Source organism: Microtus pennsylvanicus, chromosome 6 (assembly GCF_037038515.1).
Source record: "Microtus pennsylvanicus isolate mMicPen1 chromosome 6, mMicPen1.hap1, whole genome shotgun sequence".
In the NCBI taxonomy this organism is placed as follows: domain Eukaryota; kingdom Metazoa; phylum Chordata; class Mammalia; order Rodentia; family Cricetidae; genus Microtus; species Microtus pennsylvanicus.
Window position 1 is genome coordinate 123,447,167 of NC_134584.1, and position 16,343 is coordinate 123,463,509.

General features: G+C 43.2%; 1 protein-coding gene across 5 annotated transcripts in view; it reads left to right on the top strand.

The window, feature by feature from the left end:
* The first annotated feature begins 8 nt into the window (after positions 1–8).
* The window catches only part of Urb2 (URB2 ribosome biogenesis homolog), a 28,976-nt gene continuing 12,641 nt past the window's right edge, over positions 9–16,343 (top strand). Inside the window, exons 1-6 of one of the 5 annotated variants that reach the window (XM_075977639.1) lie at positions 9–392; positions 1,338–1,445; positions 2,259–2,400; positions 3,832–4,008; positions 6,447–9,774; positions 14,223–14,374. In XM_075977639.1, coding sequence (XP_075833754.1) covers positions 2,275–2,400; positions 3,832–4,008; positions 6,447–9,774; positions 14,223–14,374 — 3,783 coding nt within the window. In that variant the 5' untranslated portion in view covers positions 9–392; positions 1,338–1,445; positions 2,259–2,274. The remainder of the gene's footprint in view (positions 393–1,337; positions 1,446–2,258; positions 2,401–3,831; positions 4,009–6,446; positions 9,775–14,222; positions 14,375–16,343) is intronic. The other 4 variants (XM_075977642.1, XM_075977638.1, XM_075977640.1 and 1 more) reach the window with 4 other exon arrangements.

Genomic DNA, 16,343 nt, shown 5'->3' on the forward strand with positions numbered 1-16,343 from the left:
AGGGCGCACTCGGCGCTCCGCTAGCGATGTCTGCGTGACGCCCCTCCCCGCCCCGAGCCGTTGGCGTCAACGTCTGCCGGAAGCGCCTCCCTCACGTGCGGCTCGTGGCGGTGGAGGTCCCAGGTGAAGGCGGCGCGGGAACGCCGTCCGGACGCCAGCCAGCCCCGGAGGGAACCCCGCTGGAGAGGTTGGTGCGAGGAGGGATCGCCCGCCGCCCCGTCCGAGGGAATTCTCCCAGAGGGTTCCCCCAGCCGCGGCGAGAGCCCGGACCCGAGGGAGCCCCGGTCGAGAGAACCCCACTTTAGAGTCCGGCTTGAGAGCGCGCGCCCCGTCTAAGGGATCTTGGGGCTAGGGCGGCAGAGAACCCCGATCCGAGCTAGTAGGATTTGAAGGTATCAGTCTGGAACTTTCTTTTTTTTTTTTAAATATTTTTATGGTTTATTTAACTTTATTTAAATTTGTTGGTGTGAAGTGTCAGATCCCCTGGAACTGAACTGATCTTCAGACAGTTGTGAGCTGCCATGTGGGTGCTGGGAATTGAACCCGGGTCCTCTGGGAAGAGCAGTCAGTGCTCTTAACCACTGAGCCATCTCTCCAGCCCCCTGGAACTTTCTTTTTAAAAAGTTTCCTTTTTAATTTGTCTGAGTGTTTCGCCTGTGCGTGTCTGTGTCCACCTGCAGAGGCAGGAAGAGGGCGTTACCGGGGCTGTGAGCTACTGTGGGGTACGGGACTCGAACCTGGCTTCTCTGGAGAAGCGTTAAGAAATCTTAACCAATGAGTCAACCAAGTCTCCGGATCTAGAATAGTTCTCAACCTTGCTAATGTTCCTGCCCTTTAATACAGTTCCTCGTGTTGTGATGACCCCTCAACCATAAAGTTATCTTGTTGCCACTTCGTAACTATGATTTCTCCACTGTTACGCGTAAACATCTGATAGGCGACCCTGTGAAACTGCTGCCCTAGCTCCTTCCGAGGGCAACGGGCGGGAAGGGATGCGACTCAGTTCTGAAAGCAGCCTATGTTCTCTTGCCTTGACACAGCAGTGTGGTGAATGTTTATCTTTTCTGAGCTAATTTGTTTACTGAAAATGACGAATTTTTATGACTTTGAAGAAACTCAAAAGCTTTGCGTGGGTTTCATAGTAATTGTAGGTTGTTAATGTATATGCTTTCCCCTTGTTACTTAAAATTTTATTACATTTTTTTAAATCGTATATGTTTTGTAGTCTAATGTAGCTCTGCATGTGGAAGAAATTTTGTTATAGTAGAAATAACAGCATTTCTATTGAAATTGATGCCTGTTTTGTTTGTTTGCTTGTTTATTTCTCATGCATGCAGGTGCCTGGGGAGGGTAGAAGATGCCGGATTCCCTGAAATTGAGTCGCAGATAGTTATGAGCTGTCGTATGGGTGCCAGGAACTGAACTCAGGTCCTCTATCTATAAAAGTAGGACATGCTCTTAACTGCTAAGCTATTTGCACCACCACGACACCTGATTCTTTTACCCTGGAGAAGAAGCAGTGCTTCAAGTACTATATTGCTTGCTTATTTGCTTACTTAATAAAGCTAATCCTAAGACACAATACGTTTTAAAAGCTATTTGCCGAAATGTCTTTCAATCTTAGCTCATGGATGGTGACTATCATTCTGTGAGTTGTTTACACACTAATTTGCCTTGTTGAATCTATATATTCTGTGTGCTCTGTGATCACAGCAGGAGTATTTATAATCATCTGTTTTTGCTGAAATCCAGGTTCAAATTAAATATATACTTTAGTTTATTTATACATATAAATGTTATGTTACAGGTATAATAAATACACTATATAATATATAATTGTATAAATATATATTTACATAATGTACTTCTATATTTATATATTCATGTATAAAATTTTGAGACAGTGTCTCACTTTGTATCCTTGGCTGGCCTCTTAACTCCTAAAGATCTGCCTGCCTCCTCTGTTTCCCAGTTGTCCCCATATGTAAGGTATGTAAGTGGGGGACTGGAGAGATGGCTCAGCAGTTACGAGCACTGGCAACTCTTGCAGAGGACCTGGGTTCAGTGTCTAGCACCTGCGTGGTGGCTAGCTTATAACTCTCTGTACTCCAGTCTCAAAGGATCTTCTGGCTATCTTGGGCTCTTACATGCATACACTCAGACACATATACATAAATATTTTTTTAAAGATAGCGTCATTTTTTGGTGCCTGTTCAGTTAGACATTATTATAATACTGTTTTCTCTTCTTTTTAACAGTAGAAGACGTGTAGCCATGGCTGCTGTTTATTCTGGCATTTCCTTTAAGCTTAAAAGCAAGACAACTTCCTGGGAAGATAAACTAAAACTAGCTCACTTTGCTTGGATTTCCCATCAGTGCTTTCTACCAAATAAAGAACAAGTAAGTTTAATATAGAACTTAGATTTTTATGTTCTAAAATAATTACATGTATGACTTGGATATTGACATTTATTTAAAAGATTAGAAGACAAGTTAGGGAGGAAGCTTCATTGGAGTTAAAAGTAGTGAGATCTTTCAGGTTGTTAGGTTGAAGGTTGGGAAGATGGGGAGTGGTAGTCTCTTTAGAAGGCCAAGCTAGAAATAGAGAAGCACCAAGTATAACGTTATTCTATTCATATTTCTTAAGCTTCTGTGACTAAAAAGTAACTGTCGTACGATGACAAGCTAATGGAATTGGGTTGACATACATCCCAATGTTGGTTTTATTTTTTTTATTATTAAATTTTTGCAATGTTTGTTTTATAGGAAGTACCATGAGATGTACCAAAAATTTATTATAATTGTTAGTTATAAGATGTAGTGTGTAGAACAGTTGACCTCCTAGTGTCCACACCTACTACACGTTTGAATCAGCTTAGCAGCTTGGTGGTTCCCTGGTCAGCGCTGCACAGTGAAACAGAAGGGTAATCGCGGCAGGCTTGGTCAACACCTGCGTTGTCCTTGTCCTTTTCCTTCTAGCGTTGGTTGTCCTTCACACATATTGACAGGTCTGGAGAGGGAAGCTCAGGGCTTGGGCAGAGTAAGCCTAACTGGATGTCGTAGTGTTTGCCATCATCAACAGCACCACAGTTTTGAGAGCCGAGGCTTTACCTTTTCTCAGTGTTTTGCGATTGAGTCAACATCGCCATAATGGAAACTGCATGTGCACAGCGCTCTTTCTCAGAAAGCCCTTGTGCGTCAGTTTGCCTTGCTTGTGACTCCTGAAAGATAGATCTAGAAGGTATACTGCATATGTCTTGTTTCACAGCCCCATTTTTTTTCTTATCCCTTATTTCCATTTTGATTTGCATATTGTGATTCCTTCTGTGGACATTGTGTTTCTCTTAAAAAAAGCCATTGAATAATGTTATTGCATTGAAATTTTTCATTGACTCCAGGCTAAGGCAACATTGTTTTTCCTCTTTTATTCCTTAATAAACATTTCAAGATTTCATAACATATATTATTTAACATACAAGTGGGGATTTAAAACAAATGCTTTCACTATACATCTTATGTTGACATTGAATTGAGATCTTTTGGCCACAGCTTCCTAAGTACTGATATTAATAGCCATGTGTAACCATATTCAGCCTATTTGTTTCAAATAGGATCTTGCTCTGTTGTCCAGACTCATCCTGATCTTGTAGATGCAAGTGCTCTTCCTGTTTCAGCCCCAGTGGGAGCTGACACTGCAGACACGTTTTAAAGGAAAGCTGTTTTTGTTTTTCTTGCAATAGAATTTGGTCGTGGCTGGATGTCTCTATAATGTTTAAAATTTTTCTCCCATGTAAGAAGTTCATTTTCACAGTATGTTTTCTACAAATCCAGGTTTTACTTGATTGGGCAAGACAGACATTGGTTGCATTTTATAATAAAAAACTCGAACTGCAGGAAGATATTGTTGAAAGGCTCTGGGTCTATGTAGATAACATCCTACACAGCAGGAAATTGCAGAATCTCCTGAAGAATGGAAAGACTGTGAATCTTCAGATTTCCCTTGTCAAGGTAAATCATGGTCTGCCGTTGGCTTATGTTATGTGCATCCTTGTTAATTTCTCATTGCTGCTTAAACTTGTTTTTTTCAGAATCAGTTATGTGAATATGTGGGAAATTTCAAGTTACGGGAGGGAGAAGGAAGAAGAAATAATAGTATCCAAAAATAGAAAACGTTACTTTTAAAACAGGGCCTCTATATGTAACTCTGACTATCCTGGAACTTTCTATGTAGCCAGGCTGGCCTAGAACTCATAGAGATCTACCTGCCTCTGCTTCCTGAATTCTGGAATTAAAAGCATGAACCACCTTGCCTGGCCTATGAACATTCTCTCAATCATGGTCTTCTGCTTTGTATACCAAGTGCTGGGATTGCAGGTAAAACCGTCAGAGCCAGCTTTACTACTTTTTAACTGGAAAAGGTAGCTACTGTATTATAACTAGACTCACACACACACAGACATTTGATAAGATTTTCTGGGGGAAGATCAAAGATAATCTGGAAATTATTTCAGTTTTTTTATTAAAATCACAAAAGTCTGAACTTCATTGTTAAAACAGTATTTTCAGATGCCATAATAATTGTCATTAAAAACCAGTACTAATGAGCATTTAGCACATGACAGGCTCAAAGGGTATAAGAATATAAATGGCCATCTATAAACAGTAAATGGCAGTATTGGGATTGAAACTAGATGTGTCTGGTTGTAGAGCTGTTCAGCCAGAGCCTCACAGAATGGAATGGAACAGACTAGAGAACAAAGAAGTATATAAGCTGCCAGTAATTCTTAGACTACACCCTTCCTTCCCTGTGACACTGTTAAATAATAGGCACATTCTAAGTGGTCTTTCAAGGTAAGACTGAAAGTTGAGTAGCTTTATATTTAAGAAATGATAGAACTTTTAAAATAAATGTATGTTTATGTGAAATATTACTTGAGGACCCATGAAACATGAACACAAATTATGCTTTAGGGACTAAGTGTCGAAAAGACTTTTTTTATTGATCTTAAATTTAATAAAATATCTGGTGGAAACTGGTGATATGTTGACATCTTAGGATTTAGCACATTTGCTGTGACTTTTAAGCTAGTACTTACTTGGGTGGAAATAATGATTGTTTCACGTAGTTGCTAATAGCTTAGCACCTCAGACAGCTTTGATTCTTAGATCTTATATGACTAGGAGCAAATCACTGGCCAGGAGCAAATTTTGGGATCTGCCTGAATTTGGAATTTTGAAAGCTGGAAAAATTGTGTCTGCTGTGTGATAAAAAGAAAGGTACTTACTGGCATCCAATTAGCTATGTAATTGAGGGATGACCTTGGAGTTTTGATCTTCTGCCTATAGTGTTATATTATTTGTGTTAATAAATAAAGCTTCTTGAAGATCAATGCAAAGCAGACACACTAGTCAACCATACAGGCCAGGCAGTGGTGGCACACACCTTTAAATCCCAGCAGTCCACACAAGTTAGCTGTAGAGGTCGGGCAGTGTGGTGCACGCACTAGAGAGGAATATAAAATGGGAAGAGATAGTTCTCAGTCTCAGTCTGAGGACTCATGGAGGCAGGTTCGTCCATTTTCGGTCTGAGGTAAAGGTAAGAGCCAGTGACTGGCTGCTTGCTTTTCTGATCTTCAGGTTGAACCCCAATATTATACTATACTAGCCTCTTCCTCTTGAGTACTGGGATTACAGGCATGCACTATTACACTCAGTTTATGTGGTGCTGGGAATTGAACCTAGGGCTTTAAACATGTTAGGCAAGCATTCTACCAACGTAGTTACATCTCTTGGCACTGCTTTGGTGTTTTTAATAGGAAAATGTGATGACTGTAATATGTATATAGGACCACAGGATCATGACTCAAGTGCTACTTGATGATATCTGAGATAAGTTAAAGATTTAGGGTCTATACCTTTTCTTCCTATTGGGTTGCCTCATCCAGCCTTAATACAAGGGTTTTTGCCTAGTCTTTATCACATCTTATTATGCCATGTCGATATCCTTAAGATATTATGCTTTAATATCCTTAAGATGTCCTATTTTCTTTTGTAGGGAAACAGAAGTGGATCTGGGGGAAGGGGGAGGTTAGGGATGAGGGGACTGTGAGGAGTGGAGGGAGAGGAGACTGTGGTTGGGATGTATGAGAGAAGAATAAATAAAAAGAAAAAATATTGACTACTGACTTTTAAGCTTTGCAAAGCCTCTTGGAATTGGATGGCAGTAAACCTTTTCAGAATTGATACTGACAGGAGATGGATGTGTGAAGAAATTAGAACAGACACTTTATCTTTTATTGATGCATTAAGTAAGTATCAAGTTCATGTTAGAGGTAAAAAGTCTGGTTTCTCATCAAAATGGGAGAGGAATGATTGATTCTTTCACACTTTCTGAGCAAATGTAGCTTCAGGGTAGTCATGACATTTATTTCTTTTTTAATACTCAGGTTATAAATGATAGACTAGCAGAGTTCTCACTTGTGGGATCCCAGAAGAATGTCTGTGCTATCCTGAGTTGCTGTCAGGGCATCCTCTCAACACCTGCCCTTGCTGTCATCTACACAGCCAAACCAGAGCTGATTGTAGCCTTGCTGAGCCACCTTTGCTGGTCAGTCTGCAGACAACCGGAAGGAGCCATGACAGTCCAGCTATTTGAAGTCATTCACCTGGCTCTTGACCATTACCTCAAGCTTCAGCAACAGCAAGCCAACCCCAGACGTGTCTTTGCAGATATGACTGGCCACCTCCTCCAGCCTTGCCTAGTCCTGAGACATTTGCTTTTTGGGGGCACATGGACACAGGCTGGTCAGGGCCAGCTACGGCAGGTACTGAGCCGAGATATCAGGAGTAAGATTGACACGGTTCTTCGAAGTGGTGTTTTTCGACATGATTTACTCTCATCTTATAAAGAGGAGCTCTTGGAACAGCACCAAGACAACGTAAAGGTGGGGGTTCTGAAGAGCCTTCTCACTCCAATGGAAACTGTGATTAAAAGGCTGGTAGAGCCTGACTACATCAAGTCAGACCTGCATGCTTCGGTTGTGGCAAACTCAGTGTCCTTATTGTACAGACTCTTTTTGGACTCGTACCTTAAGGAAGAAAACCAGTTCCTTTGTTTTCAGGCTCTCCCCAGGTTGTTTGGCTGCTTGCAGATTTCACACCTGCAAGAGGGACAGATGGAAGCCCTAACCCTATCAGATTGGACCACAGAGCTTCTGGCTGTAGAGCAACTGCTAAATTCAGTGGCCACCACCAACATCTACAATGTGGCTGCTGACAGGATCCGACATGAGGAGACACAGTTCCACTTCTACCGCCATGTGGCTGAGCTGCTGATCAACCATTCACAAGCATCTGTGCCAGCTTGGTTTCGCTGCCTCAAGATTTTAATGTCTCTGAATCATTTGATTTTAGAACCAGACCTAGATGACCTGTTGTCTTCAGCCTGGATTGATGCAGAAGTAACAGAATTTCGAGCTAAAAAAGCCCAGGAGGTACTTATTAACACTGTCTTCCAGACATATGCCAAGCTCCGACAGGTGCCACGATTGTTTGAAGAAGTTTTGGGGGTGATCTGCTGTCCAGCGGCAGAGGCACTGAGGCAGCCTCTGCTTACCTCAGGCCCCTCTATGGCTCTCTGTGCATGCCTCTTGGAGCTGCCACTGAGTCAGATCCTGGATACTTGGTCCCTTGTACTAGATAAGTTCCAGTCTTTAATCATACCCTGCTTGCAGAGTGACACTGACATGGCTTTGAAGGCATTGTCACTGAGCTCTCTGCTGCATTGTATCATGTTCAACATGCCAAGTCTGGACAACAGCATGCCTCTGCCCATCATCAGACAGACACAGTGCATAATGGAGAGGATGCTGAAAGAGCTTGTGAGGCCCCTTTTGGGCCTTCTCGTGGACCTCTGGAGCTCAGAGTCTGAGCTGTGGCAACAGAAGGTGAGTGACTCTGCACTCTTACTCTCTTACACCTGGACTCAAGTGGACACTACTTTCAGTTTGCACTGCAGCCAGTATCATTCTCTGGCAGGGCCCCTAGCTGGGGCTGCACTGGATGTCTCAACCCTCCCTTTGTTGCTACCAGGTGTGGAAACACAGCTTTGGAAGAAGGTGGAAAAGTGTATAGTTCAGTCCAGGTCTCTCAGTAGGTACTGCTTAGAACAGCTGTACCTGCAGAAGGTGAAAAGGACTTTGATGCGGACTAGTTCCCAGTCTAAAGAAACCCTTCAAACCTTGAGGGATGATACTGCCCGCATTCTGGATTCTAGCAGAGACTGTTTAAGTCAGAAGACAGTAGTTGCCTGGGATAGGCAGGTGTCAACAATGAATGAGTCTACATATCCTGTAGCACACTGGCACCTGATCGTATCAAACCTCACAGTTTTAATACCCTACCTTTGTTTGGATGATGTGAAATATTTGGCCACTGTCCTGTTAAGAACTTTACCAGCAAATAAAGCCCAGGAAAGCTTGGCCCATGGTGAGCCATACATCACACTTGAGACAGTATCCACAGCCCTCCTGCACAGCCCTCTCTTTCCAGAGATGGCATCCCTTCATTCTGCCTTCCTGATGTGTATTACTGCAGAATGTTCTAGCATTCTGTGCTCTGATGCCCATAGTGATCTGAGTCTTATTAGTCAGCGGTTTCCCTGGCTTTTTGAAAAGGACTACCACACATTTGTGGCTCACTGGGAAACCAAATTAGCAAAAGTTGGACTTGAAGGTGTAGAACCAAGAGGAGAAGTTGCCCAGAATTTTCTATCTATGATCAAGAATGGTTTTCCTATCAAGCTGGATGAAGAGCAGCTAAAAGTCCTCCTGGAGCTCTTACAAGTCATCTCCATCCTTCACCTGGACAGCCTCAAGCCATCTTACCACGTGCATTTTTTTTTCCTGTTAGTCTCCATGGCGGTCTCCACATTGGAGCATTGCTCTTGCCCACTAGCCCTCCAGTACTTGGTGACATGCTACCGACTCCTTAGTGGTCTGCAGAGGGGAAGAAATGCCCGCTCTGTATTCAGGGTCATGTATGTTAGTGACATCTTTGAGGTTGTGCTGACCTCACTGTTGCAAGCCAGCACAGAATTTCAAGTTAGGGAAGATGACCCCGATTGGCTACAGCTTCTTCAAGTGTTAGGGATGTTCTTGGAACAGCTAATGCAGATGCTTATCCAAGTAAAGCTGAGCTTGGTGCTCAATTTTGGAAAAATCACTGCCTTCCTCTCAAGATGTAGTAAGGAAGCTTCCAGCAAAGAATTGAAGATCCAGAGCCTTCAGTGCAGGCAGCTGCTTCTAGTGGCTCTAAACAAGTTGTGTCAAAGTTTGGGGCCTTATGTTAAGGAGCGAAGGCAGCAACTGGAGGCATCAGCAGCACTACCTGAGCTGCTGCGGCAGGCCATGATGCAGATGGGTGCCATGCTGCATCTCTGCCTAGTGCCTGGAACTACAGGCCGCCGCCTGCCTTCAGTCCTCCTCTCAGCTGTCCCCACACTTTTAGAAGTAGACCTGAGCCAACACGTTCGGGAAGGACAGCCCCAGATTTCTCAAGTGGTGGATACGGATAGAACAGTGCTTTCTCACATGGCCCTTTACCAGGATGTCTACATTCAGTTGCTGGAGGAGTTGCCTGCCCTGTCGGGGAATACTCAGTCTTTCCAGGCAGCCTTGCAATTTCTAACCTCGTTCCTTTTGGCCCCAGAGCTCCATTCCAAGGAGAGCTCTGTTTTTACTTCCATCTTTCATTCTGTGCAGAAAGTTCTTACAGGTAAGGTGGGTTTTTTGTTTTTTAATTATGTGTATGTATGTTTTGCCTGCATATATGTCTGTGTACCAAGTATATGCCTGGTGTCCTCAAGCCAAAGGATCTTGTTAGATTCCATGGACTTGAAGTCACTGATGGTTGTGAGCTGCATGTTGGTGATAGGAATCCAACCTGGATCCTTTGAGCATTCAGCTAGTGCTCTTAACCACTGAAAAAATCTCTCCAGACCCAGTAAGTGTTTCTCTCTGAACTGATTCTGCGTTGCAGAGGCTTAAGTCAAAGGGACCTCCATGGCCAAGTTACCGTGTTTGATCTCTTAAGATTCATCTGCCTGTCACTTCAGCATGTCCTACTGGTGTGTACCACAACTGTCTGGGCTTCCCCCCCCTCCCCCCCCGGCAGCTTCAGAAGGTACCACATGAGCAAGCTTGCCCTGTAGATACGCATCTGGGACATCATTTTCTCTTTCTGTTTTGGCATGTGTAAGCAGTCACCTTTCCAACTTCTCTCTCCTGTGTACACTATACCTTTCTAGTCTTCTCAGGTCCTCTCATATTTTAGGGATTATTTTGTGTACATTCATGCCTGTTTGTTAGAGGCACAGTCTTACTATGTAATGGCTGACCTGGAACTCATTATATAGACCCGGCTCATCTCAAATTCCACACCTAGAATTTTTTTTTTAAGTCGTGTATATGGGTGTGTGGACATATGAGTGCAGGTGCCTGTAGATTCTAGGAAAGGGCTGCTTATTCTCTGGAGTGCACATATGAGTGTATGTAGATTCTAGGAGAGGGTTGCTTATTCTCTGGAGTGCACATACGAGTGTATGTAGATTCTAGGAGAGGGTTGCTTATTCTCTGGAGTGCACATACGAGTGTATGTAGATTCTAGGAGAGGGCTGCTTATTCTCTGGAGTGCACATACGAGTGTATGTAGATTCTAGGAGAGGGCTGCTTATTCTCTGGAGTGCACATACGAGTGTATGTAGATTCTAGGAGAGGGCTGCTTATTCTCTGGAGTGCACATACGAGTGTATGTAGATTCTAGGAGAGGGTTGCTTATTCTCTGGAGTGCACATACGAGTGTATGTAGATTCTAGGAGAGGGTTGCTTATTCTCTGGAGTGCACATACGAGTGTATGTAGATTCTAGGAGAGGGTTGCTTATTCTCTGGAGTGCACATACGAGTGTATGTAGATTCTAGGAGAGGGTTGCTTATTCTCTGGAGTGCACATACGAGTGTATGTAGATTCTAGGAGAGGGTTGCTTATTCTCTGGAGTGCACATACGAGTGTATGTAGATTCTAGGAGAGGGCTGCTTATTCTCTGGAGTGCACATACGAGTGTATGTAGATTCTAGGAGAGGGTTGCTTATTCTCTGGAGTGCACATACGAGTGTATGTAGATTCTAGGAGAGGGCTGCTTATTCTCTGGAGTGCACATACGAGTGCACAGCTGTAAGCTGCCCAGCATGGATGCTGGGACTTCATTTAGGTTTTCTATGTGAACAGTATGTGCCCTTAACCACTGAGCCACCTCTCCAACCCCCAATCATGGTTTAAGGGCTACTGTTCTTGTTCTTGGCCTTTAGTTTGCTCTGGCCACAGTTGACTCAAATAGATTATCTCACTTGGGGGAAACTCCTATATCAGGCCTATAGTACTATAGATTAACTTTGAAAATTACATAAAATCTATGTTCCTCAGCACCCCAATCAGTGTGCTCAATTGCGTGTGTGTGTGTGTGTGTGTAGTAAAATAGACTCATCTAGTGTCATCTCTGTTAATGAGTTTCTCCCTTTTAGGCAGCTAAGACTTCAGACACAGACCAGTGAGAGAGCTGATGTCTTCCAGCCCAAAACTGACTCTGAAGCTGTATAGATCAAAAGTTTAGGGATTCCTATATAGCCATTGAAATGTTATGGAAATTATTTAGAATCATCTAAAAATATTCATGTTAAAAAAGTACACTATGCCAGGTAGTGGTTACACATGCCTTTAATCTCAGCACTCAGGAGGCAGAGGCAGGTGGATCTCTGAGTTTGAGGCTAGCCTGGTCTGCACAGTGAGTTTCAGGGCAGGCTCCAAAAGCTACCGAAAAATCCAGTCTCAGAAAAGAAAAAAAAATTACTAAATTATTGTGTTTGAAAGGGAGTTGTGATGCACGCCTTTAATCCTGGCACTCCAGAGACAGAGGCTGCGTAACAAGTTCCAGACCAAGGGTTCATAGTGAGGCCTTTGTCTGAAAACCCAACATAAATAAAATCTTAAGAAAGTATATTAAATAGAGTCACTCCCCAAAGCAGACAAAGATGAACAGGCCTGATATCTTCTTGAATCTAGTCAGTACATATCATAGGCGGCAGAGGCTTTCTTTTTAGTTTTTGGGGCCAGAATAGGAAGTAGGTAGTCTTTTGAGGTTAGACTTTGTGGGGAGGGGGGCAAGAGTACATGCTGAGTAGAGTTTGGCTGAGTTGATTTGCATAGAGAAGCTACGAGGGTGCGGGACCTTTAGGAAGTGAAGCCACCTGGTCTGCCCGGGCCAGTACCAGAGCCGAGTGTGTGGACTGAACAGTGCTGCTGTTGTCTCTCTGTCAAAGACCACTCTGTCTGGATTCAAGTGTGAATGAACTGAGAAGACCCTGACTGTAATGGTCTATCTTTCCCTGTTAATAACTCAGGGATTGCTTCCCTTACTGGAATTAACATCAAAGATTTTGTTAAAGCTTTTGACGGCATTCCAAGTGAGTGTCTTAAGATGACAGCTAGCATCTGAAACTGGCTACTGTCAGTTTGTTAAGCAGAACTTCTGTATTCCCTTTTCCTACCTCTAGTGAGATGAGGCAGCTCTAAGCCTCACTTTTATATCCCTGGACCTGTGATATCAAATATAGGGAGTCTAGCATGTTTACATATATGAACTGTCAGACTGTCTAGTGAGCAGTCTGGAGGAATACTAAGTGAGGTGAGGCCCAAGGCACTGGGGAAGGAAGGGAGCATAACATGGTTGTTTTGAAGAACTGAAAGGTAGCAGTACAACAGCTTGTGGAGGTGCCCCTGCCGTCCAGTGGTGCTAAGGGGGCATTTCATAAACAGGAGCTTTTATGAAGAATGCATTCAGGCACTAGAATAGATTGCTTTAAGGGAAGCCAGTGCTTTAGAGCTGGCCTTCTGTATAGGAGTATCTCTCCTCTGGCTGATTTGGGCTTCATAACAGTCAGATAGCCATTGAGGCTGCAGAAGAGAAAATATGGGATACCAAAACTCAACCTGAATTTGGTATTGGGGCTAGAGGATACATGTAAGCCAAGTGAAAGTGGCCTTGTCTCCAATAGGTTCTATGTTATTTGCCAGTGATGGCATCTTTTGCTGATGTGTTTGTTTTACTGATGAGTAAATTGGGGCTGAAAAAGGCTGTGAATCTAGGTCTTATAGGTTGTAACCTGTGACTTAATCGGTCAGAGCCCCCAGTCTCTGTCCTCTTGTAAATAACACAGATTGAGAGGCAGAATGTATTCTAGTAATGTGTGGCATTCTGAAACACATGAAGAATGGATAGGTCAGTGTTGGAGGGCTTGTATATCCTGCCGTGGGCTTTATTGCAAGATTGTGGGTCAGTGAAGTTCTAGAAAACACAGGATAGACCTAGTAGACAGTCCCAGGAATGTCAAGGTTCTTTTCACCGGAACAGTGAGGTGTTGAGTGGGAAGACTGGTGATGAGAAATAAAGAAAATGAAAGCAATAGCTGGGACCAGGAGATCCTACACAAGCCAATGACTTATGCCAAGTAAGTTTATTAAGAGATGCAGCATCAGACATACTATTTGCAGGGGTAAGGATGGAGTGGATGGCCAAGTTCAGAAGAGAGCTAAGTCAGTCTTGGCAAAGAGAACATTGGATACCTCAGACATAGCTGCCTTAGGACTGGTAACAACATCCCAGGGAAAAAGAGTTTGGGTCCCCAGAAGCTGTAACTTTGACTCTTTTGAGGCATTGGCTTCAGTTTTTTACCAGCCTTTCCAAATCCACTCCTGGACGAGGATACAGAACTTAAAGTTCACATTGTCCTTTCATTGGAGCCTCTAAAAAAGTCTAGGGTCAGTCTGACTCCTCCTACCTGGGTATTAAATACTCCACTTCTCACCCATCCTGATTGTGTAAGGGAGGTAAGAGATAAAAATCACCACATGTCTGCTGTGGTCCTGCACTAACCTGAGCATATTGGCATTTTCTGTGTGCATACACTGTACATAGGTACAGCTCTGGATAAGAGAAGGACACCACAGTGAGCACCTGTTCCTCTTTTTTCACCAGTATTTGGTTGTACAATTACACACCTCAAGTTATTAATGGCTGCATGGTGTCATCATATGGTTACTTTGTAGTTCATTTGTAGTTCATTATCACTTATAAATCAGATCTTAACACTTTTGGCGTCTTTTCCTCCAGGTCCAGGCATTTCTGCTCAGGATATTGAGTCTCACTTAGAAGCCCTGTTCGCCCAAATGTTTGAGGCTGGGACAACAGAGCAGTTTGGGATCATACTGCAGTCTATTCTTCAGGGGCTGGACATCACTCAGGCATGGAAGTCTGATCAGCAGGTGGATACCTTCTTTCTTTTGTTTGACTGCAGGTGAAAGGAAGGATTGTTTTGATGATTTTTTTTTTTTGAGACAGGGATTCTGTGTGTAACAGTTCTAGCTGTCCAGAAACTCACTCTGTAGACCAGGTTGGCTTTGAACTCAGAGATCTGCCTGCCTCTGCCTCCCAATTAAAGGGATTAAAGGCTTGCGCCACCACCGCCTGGCTTGTTTGAAATTTTATGTCACTTTTAAAACTAGACTGACAAATTTGGCTGAGAGTGGAGGCAGAGGAGGAGCCTGTGGGAGGGAGCCCAGTTGTGGACTATCTAGCTTCCACTGAAGATTCTTACTTTTCACAGGGGAATTTCTTCAGAATTAGAAAAGTGTGCTCTTACTGCATGAGATGCTAAATATTATAAAGACCATATAAAAAAGTCTCTAAGTTCATCTATCACAGGTTTTTTTGGAAATATTATTAAGGGTTAAGAATGAAGATTAAGAGAGATGCTTGTGAGAAAATAAGACACGTGTGAAAACGTGTGTGGACTTCTCAAATCATTGCCCATACACTTTTTTTTTTGAAAAGTGCTTGATACGGCCAAACAGCTGTAGACCAGAACTTAAGAATTATGTACGCACGATTTTGTGTGTGTGTGTGTGTGTGTGTGTGTGTGTGTGTCTGTCTGTCTGTCTGTCTGTCTGTGTACACCCAAACACTGAGTGTATAACTCAGTTGGTATTTCATTCATGAGGTCCTGGGTTCAAACTCCAACACTGGAAAGAAAAAGAAAAGGAAGTATTTGGACTCTGAGTTCATAAATCCAGTTCTCTTCCATTTAGAATGCCTTATACAGCTAACATGTCAGAATGATTGTGGGTACTGTCTAGTCAGGTGTTCCCAGTGGCACTTGAGGAAAAAGTCCCCATAGACTGCTCTAGGCTGCTGCTGCTTCTCCTCCTCACTTCCCCCAAGCTAGGGTCTTGCCATTGCAGCCCAAATCCTGAATTTATAGTCTTCCCCGCCTCCCCAGCCTCTCAAGTACTGTAAATATAGATATTTACTACTATGTGTAGCCTCATGTGAATTTTTCATTCCTGATTACTGATAATAAATACCTGGGGTTGGTTTTTGATCTGAATTAAAGGAGAATAAGGGGTGATTATGAATTCTGGGGAGGGGCATAGGAATAGTTCAGACACATAGCTATGAGCCTGAGGACCTGTACCATCCCTTCCAGTGCCTGCTATGTATCTTTATAGCACATTTGGGGCCCAGCTTCGAGAATGACTCTGGGTCTCTGGGCTTCCATTCATTCAGTGAGTGACTTGGGGGGGGGACATAGCCCCCAAATTTTCATTAAACAAACTGATTAGAGAAGGCATCATAGACAAGGGAAACTTGAACTGAGTATTGAAGAATGAAGAATTTGAAGGTGTGCGTGGGGTAGAAGTGTGTTTGTCTACTGGGGCAGAATGTGTACAATTGTGAAGAAATGAATGGGCTCCAAGCCTCAGTAGGTAAATGTATCCTATAGGTATGCAGGAAATTGAGAACAGTCAGGTGTGCAGGTGTGTGCGGTCAAGAGAAGACAAGGGGAGAGTGTACAGGGCAGAAATTAGGATCTGGCTGGGGTTGTGTGGCTTCACAGTATTAAGGGAGAAAGAGGCCAGGCCTTTGTGTTTAGTAAAAGTAGGTCTTCTTGTCTGGTTTAAAGTTAAAAGCATTGCCTGCTGTCCCAGCATCTCACCCAGCATTTTTTTTGAACCTTATGAAATTTTTTGGTTTTTAAAATTTTACCATATATGTATAGGTGCTTTGCCTACATGTGTATCTATGCACCTTGTTTATGCCTTGTGCCTGCAGAGGCCATGAGAGGGCATCAGATACCTTGGAACTGGAATTAGATGATTGTAAGCCATGATGTCAGTATTGGAAATCAAACCTGGATCCTCTGGAAGAGTAGCTAGTGCTCTGAACCTCTAAGTC